The sequence below is a fragment of the Dysidea avara genome, chromosome 2 (genome assembly GCF_963678975.1).
Source record: "Dysidea avara chromosome 2, odDysAvar1.4, whole genome shotgun sequence".
NCBI lineage: Eukaryota > Metazoa > Porifera > Demospongiae > Dictyoceratida > Dysideidae > Dysidea > Dysidea avara.
The window spans coordinates 17289551-17308432 of record NC_089273.1 but is presented as its reverse complement, the minus strand read 5'-3'; the positions used below and the strand labels follow the sequence as shown (position 1 = coordinate 17308432).

The 18882-nt window shown below is 36.8% G+C and overlaps 2 protein-coding genes across 6 annotated transcripts in view; one reads left to right on the top strand and one right to left on the bottom strand.

Moving 5' to 3' along the window:
- LOC136246766 (uncharacterized) overlaps window positions 1-18882 on the top strand; it is a 306647-nt gene that overhangs the window by 106884 nt on the left and 180881 nt on the right. The gene's annotated exons all lie outside the window — the stretch shown is intronic.
- LOC136246762 (uncharacterized) overlaps window positions 1-18882 on the bottom strand; it is a 50657-nt gene that overhangs the window by 9955 nt on the left and 21820 nt on the right. Inside the window, exons 3-8 of the mRNA XM_066038329.1 lie at window positions 17678-17744; window positions 7767-9441; window positions 6544-6896; window positions 6156-6209; window positions 5305-5340; window positions 1025-1128 (exon numbers count right to left, since the gene is read on the bottom strand). Of these exons, the coding sequence (XP_065894401.1) occupies window positions 1025-1128; window positions 5305-5340; window positions 6156-6209; window positions 6544-6896; window positions 7767-9441; window positions 17678-17720 (2265 nt within the window). The 5' untranslated portion in view covers window positions 17721-17744. The remainder of the gene's footprint in view (window positions 1-1024; window positions 1129-5304; window positions 5341-6155; window positions 6210-6543; window positions 6897-7766; window positions 9442-17677; window positions 17745-18882) is intronic.

Here is an 18882-nt window from a genome sequence, read left to right as displayed (position 1 = left end):
AGTCTGTAATAGCTTTTTAAACTGCTTTTAAGACTTCACAACCTTCTGCATTGGCCTAAACTCATACAGTGAGTACTACTGAGAGGTGATGATTTGCTGCTATAATTAGACATCAACTATACTCAGTTCCTTTTTAATGGTGTGGATCTGAACTTGTTTGTGCCTCTCCCCTTGCCAGCTCCTGGATTCGCCCCTGCAATCTTGAATAGCTTTGTAATAAAAACAAATTCGCGATGTATTGTCTTTTTAAAATTCCTAATTTTGCTATATTTTGCAACATTAGTATGACTGGTGAACTCCCACATATAGCATTAGAAGAAAGAATGGCACCAAGATTATTGCTTTGGCTGAATGTATACCCCAGCTATCAATATTACTAAGATAGTGAAGTAGTTATTATGCTTCATTTTCAGCTATGTTACATGGTGTTAGAAATGAAGAATAATATGAGAAGGGCCTGTGCAATCAATCCAGTTACATCGGAAACTCAGACATTTCTGTTACAATGTAGGGAAGCCATCATACAGCACTACTGCCAATTGCATGATACCTTATGTTGTCAGTAAGGACACAAAGGAGGTATGTACTGTGGTATGCCACTGTAGCTACATCGAACAGTGAAAAAGTCAAGCCCAACCCATAGCCTTTGTACAGAGGTGTGCTCGTCTGAAGGGATCAGTCAGTCAGAACAGTCAGTAGAAAATTTTGGTAGCAACCTATTGGAAGCTTTACAGACCATACTAAAAGCACTATGGGCTCATCCTACTTGTATCTTGCTATATTTAGGTTAGAAATGTATTTAAAACCTGATAGCTGTTGGTCTCTTTGACTTGTGGGATACAGGAAACTTCATTTTAATGGATTATATAGGGTTCTTGCACCTAACCAAGGACAAAATACATTGTTGTAAAGTTACATACTGTTTTGCACATTTATTTTAATATGCTGAAGTTCTGGACTAATTGATGTACAGTGTGTCAAGAAAGTCATCTAGACACATTATTTGAATATAGCAATTATTTACCTCAACCAAATCATTTGCATCATCTTCTGGTAGCAGTAATAAGCCGAACTCTTCCCACTTGTTCAATGCTTTCAGATAACGTATCATTTTTGGTATAATAGGTGCTATGAAACAATACACAAACAATGGCACTAATAACAGTGTAGACATGCATGCTGGGTTGTTATGTAAGATGACATCAGATGTACATGTAAAATCAGTATATACAGCTGGTTGTACCAGCAAGGCTGACTTTTCAATAAATATACAACGATTAAAAAACCCTTTCTATGAAGCCATATTGACACTCACATTACTATTACTATACTAGACCTTTTTGTATTTATAGGTATATAGGCGGTCACAATTCTAACTGCTATTAATTAAACATTAGCTCTAACTGCTATTGATGATGCGACTTACTGTGAAAGAATTAGCCTTGATACTTTTTGTTTCTCAAACACATAAGCTACTTATAAATACTGCTAGATGCTTTGGTGGTGTGCTACATGCTATGCCAGGATATAAATTATTACTTTAGTTGAAAATTTAGCCTCAGGTCTACTGCTTTATTGGGCTGTTTCTTATGTACAAGGCTTGAGTTTAAATTTCTCCCAAGGCTACAACATAGCAGATTTTAAAGTCAACTTTTTGCCCTGTGTAGGTGCATCCAAGTGATGCAGATTGACTGGTATAAAGTGATATCAAAGTACATCTATGCATATGTGAGGTGCGTGCTATTATAATTCACTTTGCTTTTGTGCATGTTTTTATGATAAAATTTCATGCAAAAAAATTTTTTTTTTCATGATTTTGTGAATAACTGCTCTAATAGAGTATCTCAACCTTTTTTGTATAAAAATTGTCTAATTTGTGCACATGAACATTATCATACCATACGATAGTACTGTATAGTAGGGGTTAGTAAGAAATCATATGGTTTCATGGATTTTCACGCTTTAAAAATGGCCTTGCAATACGTTTTACCCAAAAAAAACCACCTGGAATGCATTAGTACTGTTAACTGATGCTGTACCTTGGGTAAACCAAGGGAAAAGTCAAATGTTTCAATGTACAATAAGTTTTAAAAATTCAAAATTCACCTACATTTCGTCTGCCAGCCTGCCTGCTGTAAGAACCGGTAGCGCTAGGTGTACGACTCCAGAGATTTCAGACAGTCAAGGTAATGATGGCGGATTCACGAATCTGTTGTTCCGATTACATTCTTTCCACTGCACCATGCTGTTTGCTTTCATCATTCATCTACTTCTCTCTTCTTCTCGGATGATAATTAATAGTTGTGGCACTTAATAGTTGCAGCACACGCCACAAACCAAACACATGATTTTAATGAAGTGTGAATATGTGTGCGTAAGATGAGGGTGAACGGGTGTAGTACCCAAGGAGTTGTCTCTAGCATTTGTTAATGCTGGGTAGTTGTTTTATATAGTCTTAATTACCAGTTTAGCTTTTTGTGAGGTAGCTAGCTATCAGGGCCACCCAGAGAAATTAAAGGGCCCAGGGCAAAGAGCTAAAGTGGGGCCCCAGGGGCAAGGAGGTTTCCATACTGAATCATAACTTCACCCAAACTGTAACTTGAAAACCAAAGAAAAAAGAAAAAGAAAAAGGTCATTACATGCTGACAATGACAATATCTACCCTTCACCAACCATATCTCCTTATTTATAAGCTTGCTACACTGCTCCTCTGAAGAATACTTCGACTGCTCTATTAGAGTATTTAGATCTGACTGCTCTATTAGAGTATATTGATCCAGTCTTCTAAAAGCGAGGGTTCCACTCTTATTATGGTGGACTCTCCAGTGATGTTTTTCTGTAAAATCATCAATATTTAGGTCATTAGAATTGCAGCTGAAGCCTTAACACTTGCTGAAATAGCTTTAAAAGACAAGATGATAATTATTTTTAGAGGCGCTTATTGCGTACGAAGGCATGCGCAAGGAAATTTTCATGTAAGACATAAGAAAAATTTGACGAATTCACACTTCAGCAGATTTGATGACTGAAATGTTGACAAAAATCAAGAAATTGTAGACAAAACCTGTACTCATAAAGGTGCTTATAAACATTTGATGAATTTAAATTTAACAAATTAAATCAATTCATCAAATCCGTCAAAAATTTTTGACGTCAAAATTTCCTTGTCTAAAAGATAGCTGCTTTAAGTGATATTTATACTATGTGGAAAACAAAAGGAGTATAATATAGCTAGCTAGCTAGACAAAAAAAGTAAACAAACTAGCTATATATTTTAAAAACAAAAGGAAGTAGGGGTTGATATAATATACATGCTACATAAGGTAAGGAAACAAGCTCAAAAATGTTACAGTTGAAATGAGAAATGATCCATCAGTAAAAAGTAAGGAAACAAGATTTAGACAACTACTTGCTAAAATGAGACACTCTACTTTTGGAGACACACTTAATGCCTACATTTGGAGACCATCAAATTAGCCAAAAGTATGAATGAATGTTTCACACACTGCCCAAAATTCCACCTTTAAAAATCATCCCACAGACATTTTACGCAGCGCAAATCACCTTTACGGAATAGTACTGGTCCATATAGTACATAAAACAGCATTAAACACAACAAAATACTTACATGTGGCCAGATGTAAAATTTTAAAAAATGCCAAAAACTCCAATTTTAGTCTCACTGACTCACTCACTGCCTGACCACAGTCACAAGCCTAGAGCCCAAACAAAGCAGCGCATGCATGGTCACCATTTTACGCCACAACAACAAACTCACCGGTGGGATGTGCCTTTTGGGATTCGACAAGTGTACACCCTGTGCGCCTTGTCTTTCCTTTTATCTTCAATCAGGTTGGTTGTCTTCTTCTTCAAGCATCGAGACCATACCAAAGCGACAATTTTCCATATCAACATTTTTCTGTAGACACCACAAAATTATTTCAGAAAGTGCTTATGGTGCTGAAAGAGCGGGGCGTTTATAATTTCAAGTGTTGCATGTGAAACATTAAGGCTGCTGAGTTGTCACTTCAACTTTTGCCAATGCCTGGACTGCAATCGACGAAGAGATTTGAGACGGACTGATACTTGACGGCTTCTTCTTTCTCTGAACACACTGATTCAGCCACTCAGTGCCAGATGGCGAGATCAGCAAGTGATTCATGTGATTGGATAGTATTTGAGTGGAAATTGTATTACTTCATTCTGTTAGTCGAGACTAAGCTCCAGACAACTAAAAGGGCCTGTTCATTTGAACAACTTCCAGCCAGGGTGAATAGAACGCAGACCATCATACTGAGACAGGTCATAGATCTGAGTGCCACTGCTATACTACGATCAAAGGTAAGCTATGCACGCTACTACCGGCCTATGTGTTTCCAATTTTGGTACATTACGTACTTTAATAAGCTGTAACTAGCTAGCCGTGCTACAACAAAAACTAAACAAACTAGTATTTTATAAATTGTTAATTTAAAAATCAAGTAAGGATCTGTGCAATAAAAAGTAGCGAAACAAGAGATGAATGATGGTATTGCAGCATAGCTTGATGGGAAAATCCCTACTTTGGCACATTAGCTATAATTTGCTCAATGCCAAAGTAGCCCACTGAGCTATGCTGTAATATCATCATTCATCTCTTCTTTCACTACTTTTTATTACATAAATCCCTACTTCATTGTTATATTAACAGTTTTTAAAAATACTAGTTGTATTTGCCCAAGTGCACTGTATTTCCCAATTATGTGCAGAACTGTACATACAGTACAATTTTGCACCTAATTGGTACTGTATGGAACTGTACACTTTGATCCTCCCACACAAACTACAATATAGAGCAACCACAAACTCTTCCAATGCACACATATTATACCACAAATAATTTCCCTGTCCAGACATATAACACTTTACATACATGACCAGGACAAAAAAAATTTCATGGTTTTCAGAGTCAAAAGGGACATTACATTTCTTGCAAGTTTTTAAAATTCCTACAATTTTCATGCAAGAACTGTACGGACCAGGAAAAATACCTTGCAAGGCAAATCTTGCAAGATATGTTTCCGGGCTTTTCTCCTGGACATGTAATTGTTCATATGTCTGGACAGGGAAATTATTTGTGGTATACTGTGTGTGCGTGGTACAAGTCAGTAGTAAGCCAACAGTATAAACAACACTATATACCAAAATACACAACCAAGTCACATTTTATCACAGCAAGTTGCACATATATGATACATTACAAACACAACATTATGATGCTGTTCAACTATCACATATTCATAATTATGGTACGTGGCTCTATACCTTTGTTTAGCAAACTTGGTGGTAAGCTTTTATCACCTACAGAGAATGTGTGTAATATTATACCAATACATAGATTGATGTGCTTTTATCTCCTACTGAGAATGTGTGTAATTTTATAAGCATTATACAAATACATAGGTTGATGTGCCAATGAACAACTACATAATAGTATTACAAGTAAATAGGTGATTATAGTATACAAACATAATTGGATGATACATGTGTTATATGTAATGTATAGTGGATTATTTTCGAAGCAAAGTTTCAAGAAGTGGCAAAATCTGATTATAGAATTTGAAGAGTGCATATTTTGAAGTCAAGCTGAATATCTAATAAATGGAATTTGCTTACAAGTTATGAAAGATATATATGGCATTGCTCGCCGACAGCAGACTTACTGATGGAATAATCTTCATCCTATGCATTGGAGAGAAGGCTGGGGGAGTCTTGAATAGAACAAATTCTAATCAACCATTGTGGAGCCTAGAATTGCAGAGGATGGTGTCAATTCCTAACAATGGTGGTTCTGGATCAGCTGTTTTCTGCATATTTCGGTACAGTAATGATACTGCTAGCCATTAAAATTAGTAACATTGAGTTAAAACATGAGTGATTACTAGTCTAAGCAAGATGCTTGATCATGTGAAGGCAAGTTAGTTACTTTTAATTGTGGGAATTCATTTTAAAAGAGAAGAGGCTCTTCAAAATATCCTAAATAAAAACCCTTTAAAAATTACTTGCTATACAGTATAGCTTTGACATGTGGATGTTAAAGTAGTATGGTATATACTGTAGATGCAATAATACAATTGTAATACTTATTACTACAAGCCTGAGCTATAGGGTCTTACCACAGTCAATTGCTGCAGAACTGGTACTGAGATCAAGCTTGATTCCTGACTGAGCTAATATGATGAAAAAGTAACCCTGTTAGTACATTCACTTAATTTGTACATACAGTATAGACAAGACAAATGAATATTACAACCACAATTGAATGATTCAGTCATTTGCCATCTACAAGGTCAATAAAGCATAGGTTAATTCAATTCAAACAATTGCAACCTAGATTTTACAACAATTTGGATGTAATAACTTCATCACACACACAAAAATTTTACACAAGCATCATCATTATGTATATGACAACTATGCAATCATGATGACAGTTACACTGTATACTGTATTAGTACAGTTATACAAGTGTAATTGTAACTATATTAGTACAATACTATGTACCTGGGCATTGCCTCAGGCTCTTGTAGTAATCAGAGGTCAACTTTCCCCTGGAGCAACGAAGTGGCAATTTATTAGCTCTGATCTCATCCAATCTTAGATGGAGATCTGGACATAAGCTGCAAGGAATGTAACATTCTGGAGGAGCAGAGGCTGGCATAAATGTTGCTGTGATTTCCCTCAGCTTGGCACTAAAGAACTCAATCAAATCCCATCTGTTCTGCAGCCCTGCAATGCTGACCACCCCATCTTCATCAGGAGATATTGCTAATCGTATACTATCATTCTCATCAGAAAGAGTAACATAGTAGTATTGATCACTACCCAGGACTAGCTTGATCATATGTCTCCTCAGCCTGCAATATAAAGAAGAAATCATGAAACAAGTGTACATAATGCATTAGCCATTTATTACAGTATGTATAATTTTATAGGATATAAGCCAAATATGCTAGAATCATACACTGCTTATTATTATTGTGAATAATTGTTTCAATAGTAAATTTTCTGTGTTAAAAGCTTTCAATGAAATTATCACTTGACATACAGGTACGTAGCTAGGTCTAGTGATATGAGTTTACAGTAAATTGTCTTGTGGAAGAATAACACACTACAGTAAAGCTCATGAGCACTAATATTTGGAAACAGGAGTAAAGTATACTAGTGCTGTACACCACTGTGCAAATAACCGGTTATTAACAAGTGTTGTCTAGGTCAGCCAATAAGCGGTGAAGAAACCTTTAAACTGGTTATTGCCCACCCACTTGGTAAACCATAAATTACCCTGCTGACAAGTGTTGACATCATAACATAACCTCAAAGCATGTGTAAATATGTAATTGTAATAACTGTTATTGCTAGACAGGATGTTGATGGTCACTTTGGTACCACCCTAAACCTTCCAGCAGGTTTGTTGAGTACATATTATGTCTACCAATATACACACAAACCAATTAACCAGTTATTGCCAATTATTTGTAGGCAATTAAAAATTTAGTAGGTGTAGTTTTTGTAGGTGTACAGCACTAAAGTATACTTTGAGATTGCTCGGGTATGACATAACTTGACTTGTGGTGTAAATGTTGTATTATAAGCAAGCTACTGTCACTATAACTCTCTAATGTATAACTTATAGAAATGTAAACATACATAGGTACAGTATACAGGGTCATATATTCTTAAATATCTTACACATAATATAAATGCTGGTTACAGAGCAAACTTACAGGCAGAGATTTTCACTTTGCTTGATATTTCTATTGATGCAGGCAGCAAGCATCTGGTAGAATACCATGAGGGGGATGAAGTGGTCTGGAAAGTTGAAATAAACAACACAAACATTTTTATCCTTATCGGCAGGCAACTTGGTGCCAGCTTCAGGGAAATTCCAAGGCAACATTGGTGGCACAACAAAAACTTTATCTTCTCGTTTTGGTGGTTGCAATTTTTCTCCCAAAAAGTAAGTGCTACTGTCAACTTCAGCAATAAACCCAAACAGCCCCACAAATTCAATAGCTTGCTTTGTGGTCAATGGAAAGCCAAAAATTTTTTGATCTGTATTAAACTTTTGTACCATGCAAGAAATGAAATCCTCCACCAAAATACCATGGCTCCTTAGTCGCTCATATTGTGCATCATGGCGACTAGCATCAAATTTATATGGGTGCGCAACAATAACATAGGCAAAGAATTTTGCCAGCCACTGTGGTGAGAGAACCACTACTTCTCTCAATGACTGTGTGTTTGGAAAGTGCAGGATGGTGCCTTTACTGTGAAAGTGTGCCAATGTACCTTTGAACTCCTCACTACCAATGGCTGTGAAGAAGCCACAATTGTTTGCAATGGTATGGAATTGAGTGGTAGTGATTACAGCCTGTTCGGTTGCATAGAGCTCTTTCTCAATATTCAGGTAGACAACTGGGTGCTTTTTACCTAGAATATATTGTGAGGCTTCCATCAATTCAGCCTTTAAACGATTTAGTTCCTTGTGGTTCCTAACCTTATTGCTTATAAAAAAGCAATACTTCTCCAATGCGTTTCTGAGGCCATCCCCAATACCGGCTAAATGCTGGGCATACGGTTTTCCCTTTAGTAACAGAACCAGCCAATCAATAATTTGCTTCTTTCTTTCTTCAATGGCCTTCTCATCTCCTAGAGCATCTATATGAGTAGCAACAAGAAATACTACTGGCACTAGTTTAGATTTAGAGCCATGCTTGGTGCCATCATTGTGGCAAATGGAGTGGATTGCTTTCAGCCAATAGGAAACTGTTTCAGCACCAGTTGTAGTCGGATTTACAGATTTTTCTGTGTATGGATCTTTGACAACATTTCTACCTTGTGTGTGGTCATGTAGGTTTTGAGAGGCATCAAACACCACCATGGCTACATTGTCCTCTTTGAGGAACATTGAGTGTAGCCCATGATATACAGACTGACCAGCAAAGTCCCAGATAATAGCATTAATGCCATCATCATCAACTAGGACTGCTGCCTTAGCTTGCTCCAGATCAGCTTTAACTGCCGCAGGCAGTTCGGGCAAGCTTTGCTGGAGCTCTTGCATGCTTGAGGCTGTGGACAGTGGCTCAATATGTTCAGCAGAGATTTTAATCTCAGCTGTTACCTTAAGCTTGGTATGAAATAATTTCTGCATTTTTTTAGGAATCCTTGCCTTCTCAATACGAGACCAGTTAGAAGTAAACACAGTGCACACATCCACATCGGCACCACGTGTTGCTATGCGCTCTTCAAACTTGTCTCCTAAGAGGGTGGAAACCAGGCAAGATTTTCCAGCTTTTTCTTGCCCCAAAACATATATGGATATACTAGATGGATTAGCCTCTCCCTTTGCCAATGCCATGGCATAAGCTTTGTTTTCTCTGATGGCTTCTTCACTGTCACCTGTAGTAACAATATAAAAATAACTATGTAAAGTATATATAATTATTATTAAAAACGTGTTACATACAACACATCAACATTTCAATTAGTTTAAGCTACAACAGAGTTTACAAACTGAAAACAATTACATACATATGTGACCAGGCCTGCTAAAGTGGGCACATGAAATGATGAAATTTGACTACTTTTTCAACCTCTCATGACTCATATGTATACCCAGAAAGTTTTATGGTATGTATATTTCACAGTTATGCACTTTTTCAGGATTCACACATTTTAAACTTTGTATCTTAAATTTCAGAAATGCCTCTTAGCTCAGGGATTTTTTTCATTTTACATTTGATGTAAAATCACAGCTGATTGTTGCTCAATTTAAAGATTTTCGCGTAACTATGAGGGATCTGTGGACGGTCTGAATTCTGTAGACAACCTCACTTCTTTTATTAATTTCATTTCTTTCATCCCTAATTGAACTTAATTTTCTTTGTACTTATTTGTAACATCAGTTGCAGATCTAAATGGTTTTCTGTGGTTTCAACAGAAGCCCCTATTTAATTTAGGTCAGTGGCAGTCTTACTAGCTTCATTATTATTGTGCTGATAATTTGTCATAGAATTGTGTCATAGAATTTAGAAAACAACTATATACCACTGTATTTCAGTAGCATGCATGCAGTTGCAGTTAACTAACACCATTTATAGCTGTTAAACCCTCAGAAACACTTCACTTATCATCTCCCACTGCATTAAAAACGATCGAGATACTCTAATATAACAGTCAAATAACTACTCTAATTGAGCAATCAAAGCTACAGTTTAGTCACAACTTTTTTTTTGCCCTATAGTTGGCCAGATTAAAGCATTAGATTTTATTGTGCTTGTTAACTAAAAGCAGCCTACAATCCGATCTCAGTGCTTCTAAAACCTTAAAAATTTACTATGTTCAGTCCATTACACAGCATTACATAATTATAAAACACTATGACAAGTACCTCTGCAATAGAAACTCGGACAATTTCCATTATAAGTGCAGGGAAGCCATCATGTGAAGCTACCACGAATTACATTTGGCAAAGATAAATGGGACAAAGAAAGACACAATGAAGCATGCATTGTATGAACTCGGTTATCCCAAAAAGAATTTCTTAGGCTGAAGTGACGTTGAACAGTAAAAGAATTAAGCCCATTTGTCTTAGCCATTATCAGGTTATTTTTGTCTGAAGGTACAAGGTGTATCACTTAGGCAGTGAGTCAGGTAGTCAGCCAGTCAGTAGAAAACTCCACAGGATAATTTAAAAAAAATTGTAGTATCCTATTGGAAGCATTTTAGGTTGTATTAAAGGAATTTTGGGCTTGGTTATACCTAACTAATACTCCAAGATGCCATGAAGGTATCATGAGGCTGTGATACTTTTAGTAGGACCTCAATTATTCGAATCACGAATATCCGAACAGCATATGTAAGTGACATTGATGATGATGTCATAATTTGACCATTACATGTAGAATAGAATTACAAAGGGGTCTCAGGGTTACCAAATTATTAAAAAAGTAATAATAACTGCAGCCCTGTTAAGACAAAAGAAAACAAAACTTGTAGTTACTTATATAAAACTAAACAATTATATCAATGTACATCCCATGATGCTGAAGTCCAAGCATTAAATATCCTGTACAAACAGGAGATGGTAACATGAGCTGCCTGCTGAAGTATGCAATATAATGTACTCTTTGGTAGAGGTATACATTCTATTAGAGCAGTTGAACAGAACTCTGTATATGAATGAATGGGCTTCATTTATCTGAACAAATTCAGTTATCTGAACACTTTTATGATTGAATTGGCAAGCAGGTGTTTGGATAATACTACTGTACTGTATGATTTTAGCAATGCTGTGTCTCAGCACCAGTAGCAAAGTTAGAATCATGTGCTACTATAAATGATTTTACAAAAGTTATACTAGGTACATGACAAATGGCTACACATTGTAAATGAAATGACTATGAGATAGCCATTTCATTTGCAATGTGTAGAAGTTTCAATAGTTGAAAAACTTAGACATGTAAAATGCTGGGCAGGAGTCATTGTATTGTACAGCACTAAAGTACCTCTTTTGCAATATGAATTAAGTTAATAATGATTAAATAAACAGTTTCTTCTAATCACTTCACCAAATTAAAGCCATATTCATTAGAACTATGGGAGTCTAACTTGTATATACACTTATTATGTTAATGGTAATTAATAATTGCTTAGTAATAAAATATGAAATGTGCAGTCAGAACAGTATCTTCTCAGCTTTGCTATACTTTCTACAGTGTGTTCTGAATTTATGTATTTGGTTAGCATCTGTTCAACACAGAGCCTTTAACTGCTTGCACTCACATTTTCAAGCAAAAAAGCATTTCTATATACCATACCAACTTCAAGTATATAGGCACAGTGCAGATGCCTTAATTGATGTGTAATTGTAAACATGCACATCCTCACACAAGCAGCCAGAGTATAATTCAACTTAGTCCAACAGAGACCTAAGACTACATTTCTGACTGGATCTTCAAAATGGGGTCTTATAGCCTTTCCAATTGTATGTACTTGGCAATCCATAACTTGACTTGTGTGTTTGGTACCAACGTGAAACTTGGTCACCTTACACTCCTACCATAGCACTATTCCTGGAAGTAATTTTAAAACAATGGATTTTAAACACATGATGAATTTTAAAACAATGGATTTTAAACACATGATGAGTAATGACCCGTCAAACTTGAAAAGGCTACAATATATATATATATATATCTAATCAAAAACAGCCAAGCTGTAAAAAAGGAGTGCAGCCCTTGAAAAGGCTATGGTGAAAAAAGATGTGAAATCCAAGGTGGCAGCCAAGAAATGGCTGTGATGGTAGGTTAATGGTAAAAATTTTAATAACAACAATTCAGGTAAATTTGGTGCCGCTTGGTCAATTGGCACAAAATTCACCTGAATTGTCGTTATTAAAATTTTTTACCATTAACCTACCATCACAGCCATTTCTTGGCCGCCACCTTGGATTTCACATCTTTTTTCACCATAGCCTTTTCAAGGGCCGCACTCCTTTTTTTACAGCTTGGCTGTTTTTGATTAGATTTCACTTCTTTTTGTATTTGTATACCCCAAAGCCGGCCTATGGCCAGCTTTGGGGCTTTTTAACCTATATATTTTTTATTTACCACAGGAAAAAGAAAAAGATGAAGCAGATTTTATAAATACTTTAACTCATTCTGATTTTATCAGTAAATGTACAAATTATATATATAATGCATATTTCAAGAGTTCACAATATAAAAAGAGAGCATATATTTATTACATGTCAATTAATCCCCACAGGATAATTTGCAGCTGATCTCTCTACTGGGTGACTTGAAACGTAGCTGAACTCTCTACAGGGTGATCTGCTTGTATGTAGATGAACTCTTTACAGAATTCTCTCTACAGGGTAACTTGACTCTAGCTGAACTCTCTGCAGGGTTATCTGTTTGTAGTTGAATTCTCTACAGGGTGATTTGTTTGCAGCTGATGAACTCTCTACAAGGTAACTTCTTCTAGCTGATCTGTCTACAGGGTGACTTGTTTCTAGCTGGTCCCTCTACAGGGCGATTTGTTTGTAGCTGAATTCTCTACAGGGTGATGTGTTTGCAGCTGAACTATCTACATGGTGGTTGCTTTGTAGCTGAACTCTCTAAAAAGTGACTTCTTCTAGCTGAACTCTCTACAGGGTGATCTTTTCATAGCTGAACTCTCTACAGGTTGATTTGTTTGCAGCTGAACTCTCTACATGATGATTTCTTTGTAGCTGAACTCTCTACAGGGTGATTTGTTTGTAGCTGAAATCCCTACAAGGTAACTTCTTCTAGCTGATCTTTCTACAGGGCGATTTTTTTGTAGCTGAGTTCTCTACAGGATGTTTGTTTGCAGCTGAATTCTCTACGTGGTGGTTTCTTTATAGCTGAACTCTCTACAAGGTGACTTCTTCTAGCTGATCTCTCTACAGGGTGATTTGTTTGTAGCTGAACTCTCTACAGGTGATTTGTTTGTAGCTGAACTCTCTACAAGGTGATACTTCTAGGTGATCTCTCTACAGGATTACTTGTTTCTAACTGAACTCTCAACAGGGTGATCTGTTCATATCTGAACTTTCTACTGGGTGATTTGTTTGCAGCTGAACTCTCTACATGGTGGTTTCTTTGTAGCTGAACTCTCTATAAGGTAATTTCTTCTAGCTGAACTCTCTACAGGGTGACTTGTTTCTAGTTGATCTCTCTGCAGGGTGATCTGTTCATAGCTGAACTTTCTACAGGGTGATTTGTTTGCAGCTGAACTCTCTACATGGTAGTTTCTTTGTAGCTGGATTCTCTACAATGTGACTTCTTCTAGCTGAACTCTCTACACGGTGACTTGTTTTCTAGCTGATCTCTCTACAGGGTGACTTGTTTCTAGCTGAACTCTCTACAGGTGATTTGTTTGTAGCTGAACTATCTACATGATGGTTTTGTTGTAGCTGAACTCTCTACAAGGTAATTTCTTCTAGCTGATCTTTTTACAGGGCATATTTGTTTGTAGCTGAGTTCTCTACAGGGTGATTTGTTTGCAGCTGAACTCTCTACATGGGAGTTTCATTGTAACTGAACTCTCTACAATGTGACTTCTTCTAGATGAATTCTCTACGGGTGACTTGTTTCTAGCTGATCTCTCTACAGGGTGACTTGTTTTCTAGCTGATCTCTCTACAGGGTGACTTGTTTCTAGCTGATCTCTCTACAGGGTGACTTGTTTCTAGCTGAACTCTCTACAGGTGATTTGTTTGTAGCTGAACTCTCTACATGATGGTTTTGTTGTAGCTGAACTCTCTACAAGGTAATTTCTTCTAGCTGATCTTTTTACAGGGCATATTTGTTTGTAGCTGAGTTCTCTACAGGGTGATTTGTTTGCAGCTGAACTCTCTACATGGGAGTTTCATTGTAACTGAACTCTCTACAATGTGACTTCTTCTAGCTGAACTCTCTACAGGGTGACTTGTTTCTAGCTGATCTCTCTACAGGTGATTTGTTTGCAGCTGAATTCTGGTTTCTTTGTAGCTGAACTCTCTACAAGGTGACTTCTTCTAGCTGAACTCTCTACAGAGTGATTGATTTTTTTTGCAGCTGAACTCTCTACATGCATGGTGGTAGCTTTGTAGCTGAACTCTCTAAAAGGTGACTTATTCTAGCTGAACTCTCTACAGGGTGATCTTTTCATAGCTGAACTCTCTACAGGATGATTTGTTTGCAGCTGAACTCTCTACATGATGATTTCATTGTAGCTGAACTCTCTACAGGGTGATTTGTTTGTAGCTGAACTCCCTACAAGGTAACTTCTTCTAGCTGATCTATCTACAGGGTGATTTGTTTGTAGCTGAGTTCTCTATAGGGTGTTTGTTTGCAGCTGAACTCTCTACATGGTAGTTTCTTTGTAGCTGAACTCTCTACAATGTGACTTCTTCTAGCTGAACTCTCTACAAGGTAACTTCTTCTAGCTGATCTTTCTACAGGGTGATTTGTTTGTAGCTGAATTCTCTACAGGGTGATTTATTTGCAGCTGAACTCTCTACAATGTGACTTTTTCTAGCTGAACTCTCTACAGAGTGATTGATTTTTTGCAGCTGAACTCTCTACATTTTGGTTTCTTTGTAACTGAACTCTCTACAGTGTGATTTGTTTGTAACTGAACTCTCTACAGGGTGATCTGTTCGTAGCTGAACTCCCTACAAGGTAACTTCTTCTAGCTGATCTTTCTACAGGGCGATTTGTTTGTAGCTGAGTTCTCTACAGGGTGATTTGTTTGCAGCCGAACTCTCTACATGGTAGTTTCTTTGTAGCTGAACTCTCTACAATGTGACTTCTTCTAGACGAACTCTCTACGGGTGACTTGTTTCTAGCTGATCTCTCTACAGGGTGACTTGTTTCTTGCTGAACTCTCTACAGGGGATTTGTTTGCAGCTGAACTCTCTACAAGGTAACTTCTTCTAGCTGATCTTTCTACAGGGTGATTTGTTTGTAGCTGAATTCTCTACAGGGTGACTTGTTTCTAGCTGATCTCTGTACAGGGTGACTTGTTCCTGCTGAACTCTCTACAGGTGATTTGTTTGCAGCTGAACTCTCTTACATGGTGGTTTCTTTGTAGCTGAACTCTCTACAAGGTTACTTCTTCTAGCTGATCTCTCTACAACGTGACTTGTTTCTAACTGAACTCTCTACAGTGTGATCTGTTCATAGCGGAACTTTCTACTGGGTGATTTGTTTGTAGCTGAACACTTTGCATGGTTGCTTCTTTGTAACTGAACTTTCTACAAGGTAACTTCTTCTAGCTGATCTCTCTACAGGGCAATTTGTTTGAGCTGAACTCTCTACATGATGGTTTCTTTGTAGCTGAATTCTCTATTAGGTACCTTCTTCTAGCTGATCTGACCACAGGGTGACTTGTTTGTAACTGAATTCCCTACAGAATAATTTGCAATGCAATATAATCGAGTAAATTATAAATGCAGCTGAATGCTTTATTAGGGTGACTGTTCTATTAGAGTATCTCCATCTCGCATTTGCTACACGTAGTTGCCTTTCGAATCATAACTCAGTGGTTTGTAATCCGATTCTTCTGTACTACTGCAAGGACTTTCTATGATGATTATTCCAGCTACATACTGACTTTAAGCTCATTGCTCTAAGCGGTTTGCCTGATAGACACGAAAACTAATAGTTTTGTATTCATAAAAATCGATCATGTAATTTTGACACAGGTCGGGTTTTGTGTCATATCTCCATGGTCTTATCCCAATTCCTTTCAAACCACAAAAAGACACTCCTACGATGGTTGCTCCATCTACATAGCAATTTTCAACTGATTCCTCAAAGGAGTTTACCCTGTAGGCGTGACAGACCTTCGACCTTATTTTACGCAAATAATCAGTCATAACTCTGTTAATGTTCATCGGATTCCTACCAAAGGTGGTACACAGATCCGCCTTAACGAGCCCTTTAAGTGTGCCAAATGTCCACCCGATCCGAGCACGCATTCGTGTTTTATGGTGGATTTTGTGAAGTGTGCGAAATGAAGAAGTAGAAGAAGAAAAAAACGAAGAAATTAAAAAGAAATTTTGTTCGCTCGTATCTCGGAAATAGCTGGAGCGATTTTCTTCAAATTTGGTGTGTAGACTCCCCTTACTAGCCGGCACCTGTCTAGCAAATTTAGTTCCAATCGGATAAGGGATCACAGAGCTACATAGGTGTAAAAATTGCGTTTTCTTTCTTCCTGTTAATATACTCCCGGGTGGCACGCCGCCTTCTTGGGCCGCACGACACACTACCGTGTGTCTTGATAATATAAGACCCATTTTCACATATCCAGTCACATTATTTTTATGTAGGTCTAGTTAACTTGCAACTCTCACACAAAATTTATAGAGGCTGCTTCTAAACTATTGTAAGTTACAAAAACCATACAATATATTTGTATAAAACTATACTCATTGTTACACACTGTTGGTTTTTGAGATGTATCTTGGTGATTTTAACCTTGATTTCTTTCAGGTTACTAAAAGGCACTCCTATGAAGGTTAATCTAACTAGCTACAGACCATTTTTCAACTGATTTCACAAAGTAGTTTACTGTGTACGCATGGAAAAAGTTTGATCTCATTTTACACAAATAATTGGTCACAATGAAACCTTGAACCAAAATCGGTACTAAGATTTGTATTAATAACTCCATTAAAATGTGCCAAATAAAATTTAAAAAAACCTCGGTTGTTTGTACATATCTTGGAACGGCTAGGGTGATTTCCTTCAAAATTGGTATGTGGACTCCCATACCTGATGGTAGGGGCTTATAAGCACTGAAGCTTATGAGCTTCTGCTGGTGGGCATCCCTACAGTAAAATTAGTTGCATTATGCTATAAGGAATCATAGAGCTACATATCTGTGAAAATTGTGTTTTCTTTCTATCAATATACCCACAGTGTGGTATGCTGGCTTCTTGAGCCTCATGACATACTATACTGTGTGGCTTGGTCTTACTCATTGTAGCATTATTATTGCTATGTAAACAGTGAAGTATTGAAGGGAGCATTGGACAAGCAATTGGTGAGTAGTGACAGTGATGTGAACATTTTACAGGAACTGCAATATTATATTAAGTGATTATGGAGGAGGTTCGATCTTACCTTTTACTACTTCAGGATGAGCTCTCTCATATTCAGCTACCATGTCACTGATTTTGGCTTGGTCTTTCTGTATTAAATATACACCAACAATAATATAGCACACAGGCACTATGACCATTACTAATGTCATACTGTACATATAATTTAAAGTGTAACTTTGTTTGTGACTGAGCCTGAGAAATTAGGGAATGTGGGTACATAAAATTAGAACTTTCATGATTCATAACTTATTATGTCATTATGCTAGGCCATGTAATTTTCATCACTTATTAAACAGTTGATTAGCTATACAATACAAGTTGTAGAATGCAGATATTACCATTCCAGTATTGAGATACTGTATGATCTGTTATGTGATGGAGTGTAGTTCATGTTCACATGCCTTATTTTCGCAGGCCTGGTCACATTTATTAATGCTTTACACAACATTTTATTGCTGACTGTAGGAACAGCTAATGAAAGCTACTTCATCACTAGGTTTAATCTATTATGTATGTTACCATGATTGTCACCAATAATCATTATACTGGAATAATGCTAGCAGATAACAGTCCTAATAAAAAGAATAGTACAAGTTGCTAGCCAAATAAAAAAAAATACCACATTAAACTGTATCATGCTTTGTAGGATCATAATAAAGAATTATTGTTGTGATGATCTAAAATTTCAATTATGGGATACAGAGTTATCAAAATTATGGTACTTAGAGTAGGAGTATCAAAGTTCCAAACAGTTATCACATAAACAAATCACATTATTAGGAATCAGTTCCAGTAGTTTATTAATTTTCTTTATAGCTCAAGTTCTAGTTCTATACCTGGAATTACATGTAGAATAAAATTACTGGTACTGGAATTACTTTTATATAGTTCCAGTACTGAGAACTGGAACAACACTACTTGGCACATGTGGTATCCTTGCACATTATTGCAGATGAGATGACACCATCACAAATTTTTTTGGTGGTTGACAATAAGCACTGTAGATGATTTGATTTTGTAGTGATAATGACACTGTACTGAAGAGAAACAATAAGGAGACAGATTATACTGTTATTTTAGAGTGACGTGTTGTTTCTTTTGTACATTTCAAATCAGTAGTGTCAGTGGCGGATCTAGAAATTTTCAGAGGGGGTTTCAGATTCCATTCAACTTCAGCCTACTGTAAGTCGAAGACCAAAAAAAAAAAGGTCACAACCTGCTGCT